This window comes from Falco peregrinus, chromosome 2 (assembly GCF_023634155.1).
Source record: "Falco peregrinus isolate bFalPer1 chromosome 2, bFalPer1.pri, whole genome shotgun sequence".
NCBI classification, from domain to species: domain Eukaryota; kingdom Metazoa; phylum Chordata; class Aves; order Falconiformes; family Falconidae; genus Falco; species Falco peregrinus.
Window position 1 is genome coordinate 117,763,235 of NC_073722.1, and position 21,747 is coordinate 117,784,981.

Consider the following 21,747-nt stretch of genomic DNA (forward strand, 5'->3'; position numbering starts at 1 on the left):
ATATAAACAATGATGGGTTCAGAATTAGCTATTACCACTCAGGGAAGAGATCTCAGAGTCCTTGCAGTTATTTCCTGCAAATAATAGTTCAGTGCTTAACAACGTGAGAGCAATCAAAGGCCAGCAAAGGAACAGAGACTAAAACTGCAGACATTATTATGCCAATCCACAGACACACGGTGGGCCTTCATCTTGAAAACAGCACCTAGTTCTCACCTCCTTATTCCCAAAAGGATATAGCTGCCACATAAGGAGACACTAAATTGGCGTGGACTTGCCAGTTTGGAGAAAGAGGAGGTGAGGGTGGAGGGGGTGAGTGAAGAACAAGAATGGAGGGATGAACAGAGCAGGCTGCAAGCTTAGAGTGAGTGGACACACATTTTTGTGCAACATAACTACAACTGTGATAGTTTTGTCTTGGGGTTTTGTCAAAGTTGAGAGAATCACAGAATGAAGCTGAGCTTAGATCCACGGAGAGAAACACCACTGCACACTTGGGCTGTTTATACACCCTTTCCCTCAGGCAGCGTGTCGGTCCGCCCCGGTGAGGGGTGCTGTGCACTGATGCCACGTAGGAGCCTCAGTGGAGCTCCCTCGCAAGAACACAGGAATCCTCTTCTGACTTTCCTGTTGGAGGTTTCAGGTGCCTCTTGTGAGCTGCTTGCAGAGAGATCCCAGGCAGGACTGCAGAAGAGGAGGCACAGATGCAGAAAAGGCAAAGCTGAGGTCCTGTCGGCACGGGCTGGGACAGAGCGGTGCTGCTGGCACGGACTGTTAGCAGCACTTGCAGTTGCTGCAGGGGTGGGTCAGCACTCAGAGCTGGACCAAGAGGCAGGAAGGACCAGATGGTGATACATCTCTCCAGAGGATCTGGGGTGCCTCAGGAGAGGAGAGATTAAAAATTCAGTCACATCAAACAGCCCCCTTTGCACATCAGCAACTGTCCTTGCACGCTACCACATCCTTGCCTTGTCCTGGGTGAAGAAATCAGTGTCACCTCTCAGTTTTGTGGAGGGATCCTGCTAAGGATCAGTATGTTTACAGTTGGTATCTCAACTCTATTTTTTTTGCTCTATTTATGTATGTAATTACTGTGGCGAAGGCTGACTTCTAGATTCCCAATAGCGACAGCAACATATGTAGATCTGAGTCTTGGCTCTGCAAGCAGTGTGACCCAGCTTCTACAAGCAGCTGGACTAGCAGGCATGCTTGCCTCCTTCAGAGTAACTCCCCTCCCAAGCATCGCAAAGCAAAAGCTCTAGTCTGTTTTTGGTTGCACAAGCGCAGCTTCAGTACAAGTTGCCTTCACAATGGCTTTAAGCCTCTGGATTCGTACCAGTTTTCAGGGTGCTGGATATGGGTATGCCTGAGTACAAATGTCTACAGCTGAACTAGCCATCCCACCAGAGAGTCATGGAGAAGGTAGATCATCTTATCCTAAGCCAGATGTGTGCAGGACATCCAATGGATCACTGGTGAAAGTGCCCAGCTCTGCCCCTGGCCTGGACAAGGTGACTGGGTCAGGCAGAGCTGTTTCTATTGAAGGCACTTGAAGTTCAAGGAGGTGAGTGGTGCTTTCAGAAGCCTTTTAGGAATACTGCAGATACATTACTCTCACTGGCTTCAGAAGCATCAGAAAATAAAATAGCAAGTGTGCAACTGTGTTTTCAAGACAAAAGACATCTTTTAAAAATATGTACTTAACTATTTCCATTGTCATACCCTCTATGGGGCTGGGTACAAAGTGTACCGAGAGCTCAGGAAAAGCTCCTGTGCTCCTGCCTCCTTGCACCAGACCTCCATGGTTTAGATGTAAATACCACATTGTCTGCTGCTTGCTAGCTTCAATCTTGCCCTCTTCTGCACAAGATTTTATGGGGCTGTCTTGATGCCCTAAGTCAAATTGCTAGATGACTCCTGCCATAGGTCAAGCCTCCATCTCCGAGACAGCAGCTGCTTCAGAAACATCAGTCAAGAGAATGATTGTTCGGGGAAGCCACGGACACCTTGCACCCTCCGGTCCTGTTGCCCCAAATCTGATTCATATAGCTGGGAACAACATTTCTTACTTAGAACTGCATAAATTCAGTCTCCTCCCCTGAAAGACTTAGGGTTGTGCTCATGTCACATAGATGAAATGGAGACAAGGAGGAGATGCCGGAGCAAAGGAATCATGTTTTGGGGAAGCATTCCTTCGTTGCAGACAATGACCGTGTGAAGAGCAGTAGACAAGACGCAATTATACCTGACCGCTGATGCACCAGTACTGGCCTGACGCATTTAGGATTTCAAGAGATGAGGCAATCCTCAGGGTCCAGGCAACCAACTCACTCTAAAAACAGAAGTCCAATAATATAAGTCCAAAAATAAAACAAGTAGGAGGGGACCAAAACCCGTAACTAAAGTGTTTCAAACAGCCACACAGATGTAGTAATATAGGGAAAGAGCCCAACAAAATAGCAAAAGAAAAATTGTGCATTAACTATTAGTTTAATCACAGACTATATAGCTGACCTGAAGTATTTTCATCTTCAGTTGGTAGTTTCTTCCTACATCTGCTCTGGTTGTGTTAGATGGCTGAAAAATAATTGCTTTTGCTTGTGTTGACACGGCACCAATGATCATTATTTGCCAGTATCACTGCCTTCTAACAGCTGACTTAGGGAATATTTCTAATCTAACGATAATTGATTGCATTTATATACTATCCTTTTGTGATAGAAGGGATGGAGAAGAGGTGTACCTGCAGTAAAACATGGGTTGGTACTAAGAATTCATGACTTGATCAAATGAGTATGTCTGCAAATCCCAGACCGAGGCAGAGGAGGGGATTCAAAGGTTTGCAAGAAACTTTTGCATATTAATCCTCAGCAGTCAGATAGCACAACTTGACACCACGTGGCTAATGACAACATATACAGTCATAATAACTGAATATGTAAATTATCAGTAACAACAAAGACAACGCTGCATTAACACTACATGTTGACCAAAGACCCACCTTCTCTTGCTTGTTTTGAAACCTGCCTCCCACCAACTTCATGGGCTACCTCTAGACCTTATTCGGGAGAAAGAGGGGGTAGTCCAGCCTGTTCACCTTCCTTTGGCTCAGGGTTTCATGCACTCCCAATACTATCTCCCTAAACCCCACACTGCGGTTAACACTGCACTGATGAGTTTTACATCATCCTCATTCCAAAAGACCCCCTGAAGACACGTTTACCCAGGACACAGCAAGGTAATTCATTGCTTTATTACATTTTTTCTTAACCAGATTTTGGAGTCTGTGAAAGAGCTGTTGTGCAAGGGCAAAAAGCAACTCCCTAGTACCTCTGTTTTTTCACAGCTCATATCTAGGTCTGTGCTGCAGGCAGAAAGAGGCAATGGTCTCAGATTCACTACCTTGCTTTAAAAATGGAGGCTGGGGACCAAACCCTGCTAAAAAAACAAACTGCTGAAAGGAAGGTAAAAAAGAAATTTGAAACATTTTCCCATGCACTCTGACTGTTACCACAGTACCTTGCCCTGTGTTATTTCCCCACTTTGTGTTACGGAGTACGAGTGACTGAGGTCAGGTACCAGAGGATAAGGGTCTGCTGCATGAGCTGAGCTAGGGTGCATGTGCAAGAAGATGGGAGCACCAGAGGCTTTTCTTTGGGAATTCACTTCCAAGCACCTTTGTGTGTTTGTACTTCACAAGGCAGAACATATATCACAGGATGCAAGTGTTGCTATAGCAACCATCAGAAATAGCACTATATATATAAACGAGCACACACTCCACAATGCACTCCCTTTGCTGATAGCAACTGGAGACCCTTCACATTTCTGAAAGTGGCTCTCTCCTTCACGCCTTATCACAAATCGCCTCCCGGAGCAATGAGAATTAGTTGTTTTTACAAAGTCTCATTCTCTTGTAAGATGCTCTCAGAAAACAGTCACTGCTTTTACAGTAAACCTGAAAGCTAGGCTTCGCAGCCCAGAGACAGCCTGGCCCTTCGATACTCACTGCATCATGTTGGGGTATAAAAAAGGGACAGGGAGAGGGAAGGGGAGAGAGTCTCTTCCCTTGGCCATGCTTACCATCAGTGGTAATATGACGTTTCATCACATGGAAGACGCCACACATACTCAGGATCAGCGTCACCCTTCCACAGAGCCCTATGATCATGGACTTGAGCAGGTCATGAGCAGGACTCAGAGGCCGGAATGGATAAGCACAGACCCTACCACCAGCACCTGCTCCTGTCCATGAGACCAAGCTGTTTCTGAGCAACAAGCTTGCTGTTCCTCACCGTGGAGAGAGGCAACCTCAGAGCTCTAGAAGCACCAGAGGTGGTTTACCCTGTCTGTGGTGCATGCTTTCCCTGAGCTTAGAAGTTGCAGCAGCCAACGTGCCGAGGGTGCCCGCTGGGCAGGCAGCGGGGCTGCACCACGTTCTCACTGACCTGAAGTGCTTGGATTTCTGCAGGAGCACCCTGAGGCTTTTCTAGACCCCACTCCACGTTCACCCTTGACAGGGAAGGGCACATCTGATCCTTGCAGCCGGCACTACCTGAGCCCTCCCTGAAGCCCTCCACTCCCAGCAAGCCTCTCCACGTGCTGTCAGGGGGAGGGTTACAGCACGTCAGAGCAAGGGCAACCTGTTATCCTTCAGCCTCACCTCCAAACATGCTGCTTGTTCCTCTGGACTTGCTGGGCCCTGAGAATTTCCCCATCATCTTACTTGGGCTAGGCCAAGTGAAGTAGCTCTGTTATCTGCAGTGTCACTTCTCTGCCCACCACCCTAGCCACTGATCAGTTCAGAACATGATGGCACCACTCTGCCTTTTGCTACACTAGCAACTGCACATCTATTCCTATCCTGTTCGTGGGCGTCTCTCCTCCACAATTTGCAGTGCGATTTCACCAACAGACACAGAAGCAGCGCTGGTCCAGCGACACCAGTACTGACAACGCTGAGTCACGTCAGCACGAGCATCAGAGGGAGCTTTACACCTTGGTTAGAGCTCAGGATCTCAGCTGGGCCACCGCTGGCCCTGTACTAAAGCTGTGCTGCGGCAGCATCACCGCTTTCAGGGTCTGTACGCACACATGCCTGCTGCGGTCCCTCCTCCCAGTGAGAGACCAGCCCTCTTCTGCTGCAAGCTGGGCCAGCACGGGCTGTTCTGTGACCTGGTGCACAGGAGGCAGATACAAACAGAGAAAGGCAACAGAAGACAAAAATCAAAGAGGGCTGGTCTGAAATCTTTGCAACACTCCCAGGATATCAGCAAGCACCTGACTGGTTTTAAGACATTTTTTTGGAATGAAGTACAATACATTTTGCATGTTCTTTTGGCACAGACATGCCTTAGTGTTGATGATAGTAAATGAAATGTGCCCAGGACTACTTATTCCTTGGCTGACTTGTTCACAATTGCCCCTTTCTACACTATTGACCTGTTTTACTGGTATACGACATGTTTATTGGGAATGATCCTTGGCCTATACACTCCTGAATGGCCAAGGAGAGCACCAGACCTCTTCAACCAAGCACCAGGAGCAGACTGTGCAGACAACAGGACAGGACAGGCAGCTGAGCTCCAGCCCCACAACGTCCCCTAGCACCGCTTCATTGACAGGTACAGATGTTGCTGCAGGATGGTGGCAGAGAGGAAGGACGACTTCAGGTACAGAGACAAATACAAGAAAAGAGTAAATGGGGACTGAATGCGTGAAAAGAGAGTGATGAGGGTATCACAAGAGGCTGGTAGGACCCAGGCAAAGCAGAAGCTCAGCTGGACTTAGCAGTCAGTGGTCAGACAGGAGAGGGTGTTCAGGGGAGAGGTGATGGCAGGACATTGTCTCTGAAGAGGTGCCTTGAGACCACTGCTGCAACCGCAGCTGCTAGCTTGAGTGTCTCTCTGGCTTTTTCTTTCTTTTGGTCAAATGTGACAAGAGAAAAACAGGCATCATATGGAGCCAGTTGTATGTGTACAGAATCTGACATGCACATTTGCGTCTGTTCTCATCTCTTCTCCAACCAACCCAGTACTTCATCCTTTGCTGGAACCCCACAGTACCGAGCTGAGATCTGGACCTCAGCCCACATGCAGCCATTGGTAGGGGGAACTGCTGGGACTTGCCAGGCCAGAGAGCAAATAAGCATGAGCTACAGAAAATCTGGACTGACCTGAACTCCCCAAAGTTTTGAAGACAATGTTGGGGCTTATTTTATAAGATTTCACTTCATTAGATATAAAGATGTAAAGGTGATGAGCAGGTGAAATGCACAAAGGACAATTGCTTGATTAATCTCAAGAAATGGAGGAAAATAAACTTTATTTTCAGGACTCCATCACATTTGTGTTTTAACCCAAAACTATACCCTGAGACAGGTTTCCAGAGCAGTTGTACAACAGAACTGGGACTGCAGATGTTACAAAGGTATTGAAAGCCCAACAGAAACTTAATTCCATCCCAGATGAGTATTTGGATTACTTACTGGTCTGTACGTGGATCAGCAATTGGAAAAACTTGGGAATGGCTGTTGTGATATGAGGCAGGAAGGAAAACAGCTGTCTGAAATACAACACCTTTCTCCATCAGAGTATTGGTCCAAAAATCATGGAGAACTGGAGGCAGAGTGGGCATTCCTTCTTTTATATATATTTCCAGGAATAAAAAGATACTGTGGCTGGAAGGAAAATTAGTCTTTTCTTTACTGAAGCAGAAGCTTAGCGCCAAATACTTGCGTGTGCCTTGAATGGACAATATAGCTCTTTTGCTTGTAGCTAGGTCTCACGAAATGCACAGAAAAAGGCTCCATCGTATTTACGATGCAACAAGAAGGGCTCTGCCAATGTCTGAATCTCTTACAGTTTTGCTCTAGGAGCTCACTGCTATCCAATTTAGTACATTGGATAGAAGCTGACCCAGTGAAGCAACAACCTATGAAAATGGAAAGATGCTCAAGAATTAAATTAACTTAATTGCAAAGAGAGGGAAGTGACATTTTGGCTAATGGATGAAGACTACAATTAAATTGGGAATATCTAATGTTTGAACTTTTCCCTGCATCAGTTCACTCAGACATGCACCTGTAAATATGTAAAAAAAATTCACTCTTTCTTTGCTATTAGGCTGATAAACATCATGTGTTGATTGTGATGGCCGCAGGTCCAAATCCCTCCTGGCACCAAAAAGGGTCGTGAGAAAATGTGATTTTGTGAAAACATAAAAATCTAAATATATGTCAAACTTTCTTAGCCTTTCAAGCTGTTGTTTCACTGTTGTCCTGCCTCCACAGCAGACCCCTTCCCACCAGCTGTCACTAGTGCTTCAAACTACATCTGAGAGCTGACGTTGGAAGCTCAGTGCCAAGTAGTTAGACGGTGTACCCACCTAAACTGAAAGTATCAGACCCAAATTCTGTGCCTTTATCATGGCCAGAAAAATCTGGTTTAAACCCCTCCAAACCTATGAACCATTTCTAAAGAGACTGAGAAGCTGAACCTGATATCAAATTGATTATTGTTGAGCACAAAGATCATCCTCAGTTCTTCAATGCCAAGTATTTAGATAAAAGCAGCTGCTGGGCTTGTGCCGGGGTTTGTCTGTGCAGCTCAGGTAACAAGTTCTCCTTCAGACAACTGCACATTTGCCATAGGGGGCCCCTATTTTGCTATTGGACCATCTGTATTTGCAGAGAACAATTTTATCTGTGGACTTCATTCTCTCATCATCTGTGTCATCAAATAGTATCAGCATGGGCACCGTGATGGCCAGGGGTAGGAGCTCAGCAAAGCTGAAGCTACAAGGCGGGAACAATGCTGATGCTAGAGGAGCAGGAAGCTGCACTGCTCAGGCTCTGCCAGTGTGAGAGCGATTTTCTTTCCATGGGAATGAACGATTGGGTTGCTTTCTGCTGTTCTTTCTTATAAAATCAGTCATTCATGAAAATCTCCATTCTGAGAGAGAGCTAAAAAAACGTTCAAGTTCCCAGGGGACATGGATGCTATTTTCTTTATTTTGCCTCCTACGATGCTACGATGTCAGAAGGCAACACTGGCTGGTCAATACAGTTGGGAAGAAATTGGTCCCAGGACAGCAGCCCTTCCCAACACAACAGTGATTCTGCTCCTGTAATCCAATAAGGACTTCCTAACCATTTCAATATCCCTTAACAACCCATTCCAAAAAACCTAATTCCTCAACTCATTATTGCTCAAAGTACTTGACTATCATTATTTCTGGTTCCAATCAAGGACCAGTAGTGAACTACATACGTAAAAGCCATCTAGGTGATCATATCTAATGTTTGTCTTGGAGGACATCTGCATGAGTTGATATCAGACAGCAAATTCAATGCATGGAAAGGGAGCTCTGCTCCACTGGAGCTGAGGAGTTGTTCAGTGGATAGCTAAATCCAGACATGAACCTAACAACTGCTTTTTGTCTGCTGAAAAGCAAATGGGAAGCCCGAGTAAAACTGTCCTATGGGTGGCATGCAGCATCCAAACAGTGAGTTTGATTAACCTGGGTAAAACTATCCGGAATGCCTCTTCAGATCTGCTCTGTCCTCCATTATTAATGCAATTATCCACAAATCCTGGGACATTTTTCTAAATTGAGTTGTCTGTGTCAGTACAGATCCTGTGTGAATGATCTAAAACCACTCCTGAAACTGTTTGCAAGGTATTTGTCATCAAAAGCCTTGCAGGAAAGATCTTGCCAAATAAACTGCCATATGGCGAATATTTGCTGTGATGCACCTATGACTGAAATGACAAGGGAACCTTCTGTGGGACTCTTACCCACTGACTCCTGCTGTGATGAGTTTGGTACCGATTTTACTAGTCAGAATTTCAGCCTTGTGAAAATGCTTTGTCCAATCTTGTAATAGCTTATCCAAAGAGCCATTGCATTTCAGGTGGATGCGCCATAAGAGTTTTGTTTGACCAGGGAAATCTTGTCTGCCAATGCTGGGGACACTTGTCTGGTCCCTCAGGCTGCTCTCCCACTCCTTCTCCTGCTACATGAAGCTCCAGCCCTTGGAAGGAGACAGGAATGCAACGTGAGATACAAGGCAGGTTCTGGAGCTGAGCAGCTTGGCCAGTCTGGGTGACAATTAAGTTCCATCACCTGTCCCACCACATGCCTATCCCAGAGAGAAAGGGTACTGCCTGCCTCCAACACCTGCTGCGTGCTTCCAGCTCCATCCCGAGCCACCAAGTGCCACCAAGGCATGACTCCAGCTCCTAGCGGGACCCTGATGCCTGGATGGCTCAGAAGGTCTATGACTATAAAAAACAAAGGAAGAAGGAGCTCTCATCTCTGTGTTGCATCAGTCTTGCCTGTATTGCCTTATTCCAAACCAAGCGCAACACAGAACTAGAATATTTACATGTGTAAAGTTTTACCAGTTTTGTGACAACACTGGAGAAAATCCCAGATGACTGACTGACCCTGAGGAGACACAACAGTGGCACCAGGCAGCCTGTCCTAATGGCCACTCATGTGACCGCTGAGTTTGCCCCATGGTTTGCATCAAAACCTGCCAGCAGCCAGCTGAATCGAGCTTCTCGCTAAGCTCGCAGGGGAACCTGCCTGCTCTGTGCCACCAGCGATGGTCACCCTTGGCAGGTGTTGCTGGAAAACCAGTTAGCACAACCACCAAAACTGTTCTTTCATATAAGTATAATTTCTGCAGCTCTTCTGATTTAACCTTCAGCATCTGCTGAGACCTCATGCTGATTGCTCTGACTGCCGGAGAAGATGTGAATGGTTGAAATAAAAATACTTCAGGCCCCCAGTACTCATCTGCTAGCACTGAAGCAACAGATACTGAAGCTGACATTGCCAATAGATCCTTTACAGGATCTAACCATCAATGTAGAAAAGAACCCTTTCGTTTTGCATTACCAAGTAGAATATGTCTCAAAAAGCTGCATATTTTCTTCACGTCTCAAAGGCAGATGCTGGTACTGCAGCCATCTGTATTAAAAGCTCTTGAAAAGCTCACCATTGTCTGTCTACCTTAGAGGGAGCTTGCAAAAAAAAGCAAAAATTAAGATCAAAATGTCAATGACATTTAATTTAAATTCAAAATCCAGCCTGAAGGCTCAGATCAGGACTCAAAGCTTTGTCTTAACCTAATTTTATCCAAACAATTCAGTAATAATAAACATTTATAAAATACACATCAAAGAAATCAGAGGGGTTTCCGAGACCTGTAATGAGAGCTGGCATCACTGACTGCATATTAGCAAACCCAAGCACTCAGTGAATAAGTGGCTCCAGAGAGCACTTGACAAAGACAGAGCTCCCTTCACGTCCTAAAAGCTTCTGAAACATTTTGCTGAGCTGTGATAAGAGCTTTAAACATTTACCTGGTTTGGGATGCATAAAGCAACCGGCAGCACTGCAGATAGCTTCTGCCTTTGCTACGGTGCACATTCTCATTGCTCATTTAAACAACTGGGAAGTTTTGAGCGGTAGTAAGGGAGCTAGTCTAACAGCTCTTAAGAACAAAGTTCCTTATTTATTCATGAAGCAAATAAAAGGATGGGAAAGTGTAGGATGACCTTCCCTCAGCAGACTCCCTACACCTACACACCCTACAGGAGGCTCAAAGCGTGAGAACACCAAAACGACAACGCCCAATAAAAGCAAGAGATAGCAGCAAAATCCCGTTAGCAGGTGGCTGCTTTGGACACGCAGGTGGCACCTTGTGCCGTCTCCCGCCAGGCAGGGACAAGAGGCTGCCCTTGCTGGGACGGCCAGCACCAGGTAACCTGGGAGGGCACCGGGACCGTGCCCAGAGACACCGTACCTGAAGGATGACCCAGTGACCCTCCTTCGCAGCCAGATCCAGAGCTTGTTCAGCAACTACCTCTTGCCCTTGTCCAAGGGAAACATTGTGGAAGTTCCTGTTGTTAAATGTATAACCAAGTTTCTTCCCTAAAAGAAAAGAAGACAAAAAGAAAAAAAAAAGATGTTCAGCACTTTTACCTGGAACGGCCCGCGGCACAGCTGAGCTCACACAGCAGCCGCCAGGCAGAGTTCAGTCTTATCAAAAACCCTTGCAGAAGAGCTATCACACTTCTTATAACAGTTATCTTGTCTCTCACACACTTCTTGCCAAAGCACTGAACACAGCAGTGGCTTCTTCCAAACTACTTTTAATTACAGAGCAGCATCAACACAAAGGTACATTATTACAAAGTGCCTCTTGTTTAAAGAACATTATTCCCCTGCAACCTTGTGTATAAACATATTTTACGGTGATAGAAAATTAAAATCATTTCCTGCTGATTAAATAGGCTTTGAACAAGACATTGTTCGGTGGGGAAATGCACCCTGTGCTGCGTGCTGGAGCCAGCAGTAGGGCCAGGAACCCGTTCAGCAGCTGAAATAAGATCTGTGAGAGCCTCCTGTGGCCTCCCAGGTGCCTTGGGTCTAGGGATCAGCCAGCCCTCCAAATCTCATGTGGATCGTCACAGCCTTCGGCAGGTGTGGAATTGCCTCTGGGTGCACCACCATGCCTGTGGGAAGGCCACGGTGATGGGCTGTGGCAGAGCCGGTGGGATGGGGTGCTCCCAGGGCTGCTGCAGAGCATCTCCTACAGCCCCTCCTGCATCCCCCTCTGCACAGGGCAGGGTGCGAACCCCAAACCCCACGGCGTTCACTATCCCACTCTGGAGGAAGGATGGCAGCCGTTTAGTGCTGCTTCATTTAGCCTGTGATACTGCTTCGGACTCCCCCGATTTCTCTGTAGCATTCCAGTGCCTCAGACCCTTTAGGTGATCACAGCTAAAGATCTCCTGCTTCATTTTCTGAACCTGTCACCCAAAGACGGAGGATGTCAGTTGCTCCTCATCTCACAGGAGAAGCAGGTGCCTGGAGCGAGCGATCTCTGCTGTGTGCTGCCCAGAAGATGAGCCCCAGTTTGTGCTGCCGGAGTGGAGCAGCCCAACAGCCACGCTGGCTCCATGCATCACAGGGGGATGTCAATACACTTATCCCCACGTGCTGATCCCTTGGGATTGCCTACATTTATCTCTGCATGCAGATTTGCCTTCACGTGGACCATGCACCCTTAATTCCTGATTTCTGCTAAAAGCAGGGAAGTTTTATAGTAAAATGAGGAAAAGATTTGTCTTGCAAGACTTGGATTCAGCTCTTGGTGCAAAATTGGAAACAGATGGCTATAAGTAAAACAAACATCCAAACTTCCAGTTGCTCAGGCTCTCTGCTTAGCTTTACTACAGCAACCCCCTGGGACACAGCTCTCCCCAAATTTTAGAGATTCCAGTTTTCTTTCTCACCATCTCTGGTGGCTGCCGATTTTGAGAGCTGCTGATCTCCTCTGCCTTCAAGACCCACCCTCTCAAGAAGGGATGGGGCAAATTTACAGAAGGCAGGGTGCTGCCCCAAACCAGGTGATTAATAATAAAATCTGTATCGGTTGTTATTTCCACCTCACAGGTAGCAACAGGACTGCAGAGGGATACATGGCGAGTCTGTGCTGGCTGCCTCACCAAAGGCAATGCCAGCCTTTCTCCTCCCTTGCTGGCTTGGGGAGGTGAGGGAACACTCAGTCATGGTGTCCCAGGAAGGGGGGAAGCTTTCCAAGCCCAGCAGTGCTTGCTGCAAGGTTCTCCCCATCTTGCCAAGGAAAAGTCCCATGAGGAAGCAGCATCTGGAAGAAGCCATCTTCCATTCACAAGAATTACCTAGCCAGACTTACACTTTAATAAAACCTTATGAAAGGCAGAGAAAATTCTGAATACTGACTCCAATCCAAACCCCAGTGTGGCAGGCTTTAAGGCCAGTGCAGCTGCACTGAAGCAATAGTTTTATTTCATTAGATTTTTTTTTTTTTTTTCATTTTTACTTGCTGTAACTTTTCTGGTTGACTAACCCCAGGTGCTCAGCTACACTCGTCTTTACAATTCCAATTAAACCATTCATGGCTGGATTTTAGTGCTTCATTTCCCATACAATAAAATAACACAGGGAGAGACAGGATCACCGCCGCGGCTCCGAAGGGAAGCCAGGCACACAACAGGACCTTCCTCAGGGGCGGCCCCTTCCATTCACCACGAGAGCTGGTACCAGGGCAGCAGGAGCACCAAACACAACACAAAGCCTAGGAATTCCCTGTGACTAAGAACTGCGAGCTGGCCTGTGGCCGGGCTGCACTGGGCTTTAACATCTCTGGAAGCTGCTTGGGGGAATGTGGGTAAAGACTGACTCAAACATTATTTTGGGATGAGCCAGAAGTTGCATCATAAGGAGGAAAAAAAATCCACCGGTCAGCATTCTTCCACCGTTCGCCTGGATGATGGCTTAATTCAGTGTTACTGGTTTCTCTACTGGGGTTGCCAGCTTTGCTGGTGTTTAGTCTGGAGATCTTCCTGCTAAAATCCAGCCCGCAGCTCTGCTAGGGTAGTCTGATACGTAACTCACACAGTTTAAATGTACTATACTCCACACTGCCAGGAACATTGGTGCTTGACCACAAGTCATGGTCTTGGAGATATGTGGAACACATTGCTGGAGAAGGACAAGAGGCATCTGATGATCGGAACAGCAATCTGGAGCAGCCCCAGAGCAGCACCTAAAGGCATCTGACCCCTCTGCTCCAGAAGAATGGAGCCCTTCTGTTCTAACAGTCTCGAAAGAAGTGACTGCAGTAACTTCTGTTCAACAGTCAGAAGTGACCCCATTTCCAGAGCTATTTTTTTTGAGTAATTCCCATGTTTAGCCAGAAAATGGTAACCCTTCCCTGGTGGAGCCAAGACGCGGAGCAAACTCTTAGGACACAGGCACTGACTGCTGCGGGTGGTGCACAAGGGGAGTCACTGCCTTCTCAGACAGGGTCCCTTTGAAGCCCCTTCAGCTTTGGAGCCAACCGACAGCACTACGGCCACACCAACACCAGCTCAGGAAGGCTGGGATTAAAACCAGGAAACTCTGCCCCTAACCAGCAAGCGGTTTCAGGGAACTGTTGCTTATTTTTAGCTATCATAGAATCACAGAATACCAGGTTGGAAGGGACCTTAAGGATCATCTGGTCCAACCTTTGCTGGCAAAAAGCAGGCTATCTGACAGCATATTAGATACCTGCAATGTAAATTATAGGTTGTGTACAAGACCAACTCAGAAATCATTGCAGGTTGAACTGGGAATCCAGGCAATGCAGGAAAGAGACAAGTTTAATTTAAACTTTAGATTAAAATCTGTAAACCTTTAAGAAAAAGAAGAAAAAAATAACAAAAAAACAATCACATCCTCTCACAATTATCTATTTTTAACAGATTACTCCATTATCTACAAAGAGATGAGGAAAAAACTGAACAAGAATGTCATGCCAAGATAATTATGCAGAAGATAAAAAGCAATGCCATGGTTTGCCTAGAGACATGATTTATTTACCTTGTTTCTCCACATCCTTCAGTGGGTCGACTCCTGGGGATAGGATAAAAAACATTGGGGTTGCAGGTCCTGATTCCTCAAAGGTTGTTGCAAAATCCAGGGATCTCCCTACCACATATTTACTGCCAAGTTTTTCTTCCACAAAATCTCTGCCAGAAAGAAAGATAATCTTTTGCCAGTCTAGTATTGTTCAGAAAAGACAGATTCCCCTGCAAGTAATCAATCAATTAGTTTTGATTTTGCTGCTACAAACAAGTTAGAAACTAAATTAAAAAAAAAATGCATGAAATAATTTTAGAGAGGACCTGCAGGCTGGGCTTCTAGACTGCTTGGCACTTTTTACAGGGGTAAAATGACATGTGGTACACCAATATCTGACAAACGAAAGGAATCAAGAAGGGAAGGCAGTGGGACCCACCAGCCCAGTGCAGTGTTCAGAAGTTCGATACAAGTACTGGCTTGATGCTGACAAAGGCATCTCAGGAGAGAAGTAAGTTAATGTATAGAAAACTGTCATGTCCTTTGTAATCCATACAGCTTTTGAGAGGAAACAGCGTTCATTTAGATTTGTCACAAAGAGTCTACATGATTTACAAAATTACTTTGTTCTGGAGAGATAAAAGGGAAGAGCTCCAAGAATATCTAGTGCATGTAGCTCAGCCTCTGCATGAGAGTCACAAAGAAAAACACAACTGAGTGAACAGGAAAAAATTCATCTCCACAATGGCTGCCTGAACAGAATACAGCACAGGGAGAACAACCAGGCTGAATTTCCCCAGGGTGAGCTTCCAAAATCACTGAGTTAGAAAAAAAAAAAAAAAAAAAAGAGGATACAGTGAACATTGAATCAAAAGTAGGAATGTCGTATTGAAACCCCAGGAATGAGCAGTTACTCCTCTAGCATAGATACATGTCTCAGGCCTTTTGAAAATCTCCATACCACAGAGAAGAAAAACATCAGCCAGTTTTCACCTGGTAGATGACACCAGAATCAGGCTGCCGAATTCCCTCTAAGAGAGCTGACAGTCTCCTTGAAGGACTAGTGAAAGGCAGCTGGAATAGAAATGCCTAAGGGATTGCAAAAGAAAAAGCTTCTCCTTTGTTTGGTACTTCTTTCAAGTAGGTACTTCTGTTCTGGGTCAGGATTTGCTAATGCACTGCTGGAAGGCTTCAGTCCACAAAATGTTGAAAAGTTCATCAGATATGAGGCCACAACGTTGTTTTTTTACATGAAGGCTCAAACTCTCTGAAATGATGCCTTGGAGATTCAGAAACACAACCAATGTGACTTGGAGAATTTGAAATGGACCACACGTGCAGGAAAGGGAGACCTGCCCTCCGAGACAGGACTGCAAGAGTGCCTACTCCTGGGGTCTTCCAAACAAGGTGTTCATAGGGGTGGCTCACAGTGTAAATGGTAGGATTTGAGAAATGGTGACAGAACAAAAAGCAAAAATACCCTGCAGGACAAATGACTGGCTTACTGCTTTTCTAGGTTATATGAAGCCACAGGTGCCTAAGGTCCTTTATCTGAAAAGTCATAACTAAGAGACCCTAGTCCTTCCACATGGTTTCAAAGATCTATCCCTCAAGCCAGAAGTACCAGTGCTCTTGGAAGGACTTCACCATGACCAAGTTATACCTTGCTAGTAGTAGCTGGACTGATCTGACCTCATCGTGGATGTGGAAGCATGGGAGCTACCAAGTAGGGGTGTTGAGCTGACATCCTCATGGTCAGAGCAAGCAGCTCCCCAGTGCTCTACAAGCCCCCCAACTTTTTGAAGGGTCACAAACAGACACAGCACAACTTTGACTGTGCTTAGGAAAATGAGACACCAGGTGACCATTAGCCTTTTGTGTGGTGGCTGTCGGGAATGCTCTCTGTATTAGGGCTCAATCCAAAGACTACTTTTCCTTCCCACATCAGAGCACCGGGCTTCACTGACAGACGTGAGAAGGACACATGAACAGACTCGCACGTTTGCCAGAGAGGTGGAGCTCTCAGGAGCAGCAGATTCCTTCGCTAAGGGAACAGTGCCCATCTTAGCCAAGCTGCTGGCCGAAGAAGGCTCCGAGGAGTGTGATCCTACCAAGGAGGAACCAGGAAGTCAAACACATTTTGGCTGCCATCGTTACCACCAATAGTTTCACATTTGCTTTGGGGATATGAGATTTCCCTAAACAAAAGCTCTTCTTGAGCCTTTCAGGCTTAGTGTCTGACTATCGTGTATTTCAAGAAGAATTTTAGTCACAAACATCTACAAACAAGGTCTTTGGGAAGGCGCTGTGAATTGTTGCTCTTTGCACATGTTTACATTCTAGCCTACTTCTAGATGAGAAACAAAACAAATTGAAATATTCTTCTGCAACTGGAAAAGCTCGAAATGTCCAGACCCTAAAAATATCCAGCCAAGCTTTTGAACTTGGATTACTTTACCTTTTCATAAAAAAAGCAATATGAAAGGTGTTGAAACTTAATGTTCTAGTTATTTTTGATGTATATGAGTCCCACCTTTTTATTGAAATAAATGAATTTAACTTAAATTAAATATGCATTAAAAGTTCAGAAAACAAAAGCTTATTTTACTCAAACTAATCAACAACAGGAAAAGCAATCTTCAGTTGAGAGACCACATGGACAACCCAGCCCTAAAAGAATTAGAAATGAAAAAGGTGATGGTTTAGAATGGTATGATCATGATAAATTATAGTATTTGTTTTTATAAAACATAGTAACACTGACCACAGGCAGACTTCACTCAGTCTTGTCTGCATTTTTCTGTGAATTTTAAAGTGCAACCAGAAAACTAGTTCATACATCGAGTAATACAATCTGCTACATGCACCCATATATGTGCACATGCCAGATGGCAGAGCAATATAAACTATTTGAGAGGCAGTAGCATGAGAGACATTGCAGAAATGTCAAATCATGGGCTACTAGGACCGAGAAGGGAAAAACAAGTCCTAATGGAGTGAAAGACCTTTAGGTTCTCCTGGAACAAGCATATTGCTTTTGCATACCTTCATGAGGTTTAGACTCGCCTAGTTACCTTCACTACATAATTTACAACTACAACTTTCAGGACTAACATCACATACATTTTTCATTTTACAGGAAAAAAATAAAAGGAAAACCTCTGTAAGACTTTGTTTTACTTCTACACTTTATTCTTGTGCCCAAGGAACAGCTTTAAAGGATCTACTAACCAAAATCAGCCTTAATCAACTCTAGAAGCTGTATTGATGATTGAAAGGCTCTAGCAGACACGTAACACCTGTACGGTGATGCTCATTTCTGACTTGGCATCTCTGCTTCCCACCATCCAGTGCTGGATCTACTGCTCCATCACTGTTGGTGGTGTGGGGGTTAGATCTCCCTAAGCTGGAAATTCCAGTTAAATGCGTTGACTATCTTGTAGAGTTCAGAGGCAACTCATTCAGCAGATTCCTTTATAGGAAATAATTTTGCAGAACTCACATTCTACAATAAAGCTAACCATATTCCTGAATTACTCCTGTTCCCTAGAGGACACAGACCCAAAGCTGCCTGCTAATGAGCATCACAGCGGTAGTGGCAGCATCCCCACCTGACAGCGTAGGTCATGCGGTCGGGGCGAATGGCTCTCATTATGCACAGGCGCTGCAGAGCTGACTTGTTCTTCCATTCCTGAGGGAACTTCTCCTTTTCGGGACACTCCGATTCAACAAATTTCTTCCACCGTTTTGCAGACCCCTCAATATCCCGATCCAGGTTTCTGAATTCCTCCATGGATGAGAGCGCCTGCAAAAAAATGAAGGAAGGTCTTCAAAGGAGCAACCCTACACATCTCCGAACAGTATTCCTAACAGTACTGACTGTTTGTGTTTTGCTCCACCAGAAGGGTCGTAGCTGGAGCCTGGGAAGCACAGCCAGAGCCCCACCAGGACCAGCCTTTGCTCATTCACCTTTTCCCAACCCTGTTGCCAGCACATTGCCACAGGAACAGCAATCAAACTGGCCCATGTGCAAGGCCACAGGAACCTATGACTGAGGGTAGTTTCATGCTTGCAAAAGATCTCCTGAACTGAAATGCATCTCAAGGTCATCCACGGAACGTCAGCTCTAAAATCATGCTGTATTCAACAGAGCCTTCCCTGATACTGGCACCCACGTCACTGCAATGCCCTTCCCCAGCCCGTGAAGGCACGCATGGCATCCAGGCTTTCTTCCTGCAGCACGGGTGCCGAGACATGGGATTCTGGAAGTGGCAATGCAGGACAGGATGAAAGAAGTTGGCATTGCCCCCAGTGCAGTTCTCCATAACCCAAAGCAGGAAGAAATCTGCTCTCCTCTTTTGAAACCAGAACTGAAAAAACTCAGGTTACAAGGACTTGCTGCTGTCAGTTATCCTAGAAATACCTGATTTGGTTGGGAGCTGGGAATTTTGAGCCCATGTCTGATAGCAGAGCACATTGCTGGCATTCCCGTGAGCCGCAGCTCTGCAAACAATGTCCTTACCACTTCATGAGACACAAAGAGAACTGTGCAGCAAAAAATCACAACTGATGGAAAAACGTGCTTTTGTATCTAGGATACTCAGTATCCAAAGATAAACAGAGAGTTAGGTAAGCCATGCTCACCAAAACACTTTTTTTAAGGGATTTCACAGTTAGAATGTTAATTATCTTCACCTTTACACACATGCAGTTGTTTTTCTCTCCCTATTCCCCCATGTGTATATCTCTCTATCTGCATAGTCTGGTGCACACACTCTGAAACCACAACTCGAGACTTCACCACGCAGTCATGGTGACCATGGAGCCACAAATCTCAATAAACGCAGTGCAAACTGCAAATGGGTGGGTGCTTTCTTCGTACAAGCATGCATACCATACTGTGCTACTGTAAAAATCAAATTGCCCAGGTTTGTACTCGCCAAATGCACACGTAGATTAACTTCTTGGTGCTACAAGTCTGCAGCAGAAATAGGTAGCTGAAGAATGCCCCAAAGAACAATGGAGCAAAGCAATAAATACATGATAACTACAACGAAAAACGTAGCTAGATTTTGTAGCTAGAAAGTGGCAACTATAAATGTTATGCAGAGAAGTAAAGAATCCAAATTATCTTTCATACAAGTGGCAAAACATATCGCACAGCTTGTAAGGTTCTTCTGGATTTCAAGAAAAATTCTCGCTGAAACAAACATCTTCAGAGCATTTTGCATAATCTGAAGCTGTAAGCAGTTGAACAGAAGTGGAAAAGACAAGTGAAGTATAAAAGACAGTGAATGAGTTATTTTCTATAGAAACAGAAGGGCACACTCAGAGAGAAGCAGAAGCTTCTTGATGGGCAGAGGTGTTCTGCACGATTAAGGCTCCAGCTCACATGCCATATAGCTTCACTGTGGAAAGAAACTGAGAAAGCTTCTTAAAAAATGCTGGTGTCACACCTTGTTCAGATCAAGTGAAAAAATACGGCTTGCCACAGGGTTTTGAAAGTCATGCAAATGCCCTGACAGAAGTGCTGAGAGATTGCCTTGGACGCGATGCTGTTGCAAATGAGGCAGAAGACACTGGAGGCCACTCTGGTCTAAAAACCACGGGAAAGGTTTCCCAATGAGAAAGCAAGAGTAATGAAAAAATTTGCTTTTTCTAGTAAACTGAATTTAGTTAGAAGCCGTACTTCAACACAGACAGCTAACAAAGGGAAGGGAGGTGTCAAAAAAAGGGGGTTTATAACAAATAAGCTCACATATTTAGCAGTGGGAATGCCTGTAGCTGGCAGAGAGAAAGAGGTTGTGAAGCTGGTCCCAGTGGGTGCCGCTGACCCAGGATGTTTGCGGAATATGCACTCGCAGCATCGCAGAAGCAGTGGCTGGAAGGAACCTCTGGAGGCGTCTAGTCCAGCCTCGTGCTCGGGCTGCAACTGCAGCTGGCACTAGAGCAGGGCAGCCATGGCTTTGCCCACCAACATGCTGCCCTCTGAGATGAAGCCCCTCAGCCTCTCTGGGTGCCCTGTTGTAGAGCTGTACTGCCCTCCTGGTAAAGAAGATATTTTAAAAAACTCAAACAAACAACTGCGTTCAAACTGAACCTCTCTACCTGCAACTGTCACAGGGGATCCCTTTGTACATTCACTGTCGATAACATAGAGAGTTTGGCTCTGTCATCTCATAGCTGGACAAATTCCTCTACCTTTCCTCACAAGGCGTATGCTCTAGGGCCAAAATTAGAGCTACAGGCAGAGAAGTACTCGCAGATACTGCTATAAATACTTCTGCAATGAATCAAGCCTTACCCACGGTCACAATTTCATCAATACCGCCCCAAAAGGCGCAGGGAAGAGCAGAGTGCTTGCAACACCACTGCACAGCTCCGGCACGGACCAACTCAATACGGCACCGACCGTGCCCATGCCAAACTCCCAGGGATCCTGAGGATTTCAGGAATAAGACTGTGAGCAAAGTGGTGATCCAACAGACGTTGCCATGTGTGAATCAGCACTAACATGGAGAAATGTCAGCGGCAGAAGTACTTGCTCCAAAACCAGTGCCATAGCCCATTTTTTTAATGGCAAACCAGAAACCAGAGCACAGAACATGAGAAGCCAGTTCACAGGAGCAGTGCCAGCTATTCTGATCTGCCAAACCTCATCCTTGCAGCAATCAATATATTTGATGCGCCTCTCATAGCTGAACACGATACAATGGCAAACGCTGGATTCAGCGGATTCATCAGTGCAAGTGCTTATATAAAACATCCTAATGCTGTTGACTTTTGAAGTTACTTACTTAAAATACCACTTCAGAACTTTGGCTGCTGTTGCTTCGAGAAGTCTCTTGGCTGATGTTAACAAGGGAGACTCTGAAAAATTGCTTTCTTCTTACTAAATGACAGACATGTAATCAGAGATGATGGTCTCTCTCTCCCTGAACAACATGTTGCAGAATCAAGAAAGCTCTAATTGCAAGTATGAAGTCTGCATTATATAAATTAACACTAAAATTTTCATTAGTCAACAATTTTAATTGCATTTATTAGGGGCGATGATATTAATAATGCTGCTATTTAAAAGCTGGTGCAGTGAAAGCTATCTCAATCAGTAATCTTTCTGTGAATATTAATTGCTTTTCAATACCTCCGCTGTGAAATTTTCCAAGCAGCATAGACCAACAATAACATATCACTGTCTCCAAGCAGCAGGAGTAAAAGCAGGAACGGTGCACCGGGACAGCAGATGGGTACTACACATCAACCTGGGCACCACGGCTGGTGTTGTCAACGTAATGAAGAATACATTTGTCAATTGGAGTTGTCATGGAAATTGAGAGAAACAAA

General features: G+C 45.4%; 1 protein-coding gene across 1 annotated transcript in view; it reads right to left on the minus strand.

Annotated features, from left to right (window-relative positions):
* DNAH9 (dynein axonemal heavy chain 9) overlaps positions 1 to 21,747 on the minus strand; it is a 186,023-nt gene that overhangs the window by 25,674 nt on the left and 138,602 nt on the right. Inside the window, exons 60-62 of the mRNA XM_055796132.1 lie at positions 18,015 to 18,208; positions 14,425 to 14,573; positions 10,817 to 10,944 (exon numbers count right to left, since the gene is read on the minus strand). Of these exons, the coding sequence (XP_055652107.1) occupies positions 10,817 to 10,944; positions 14,425 to 14,573; positions 18,015 to 18,208 (471 nt within the window). The remainder of the gene's footprint in view (positions 1 to 10,816; positions 10,945 to 14,424; positions 14,574 to 18,014; positions 18,209 to 21,747) is intronic.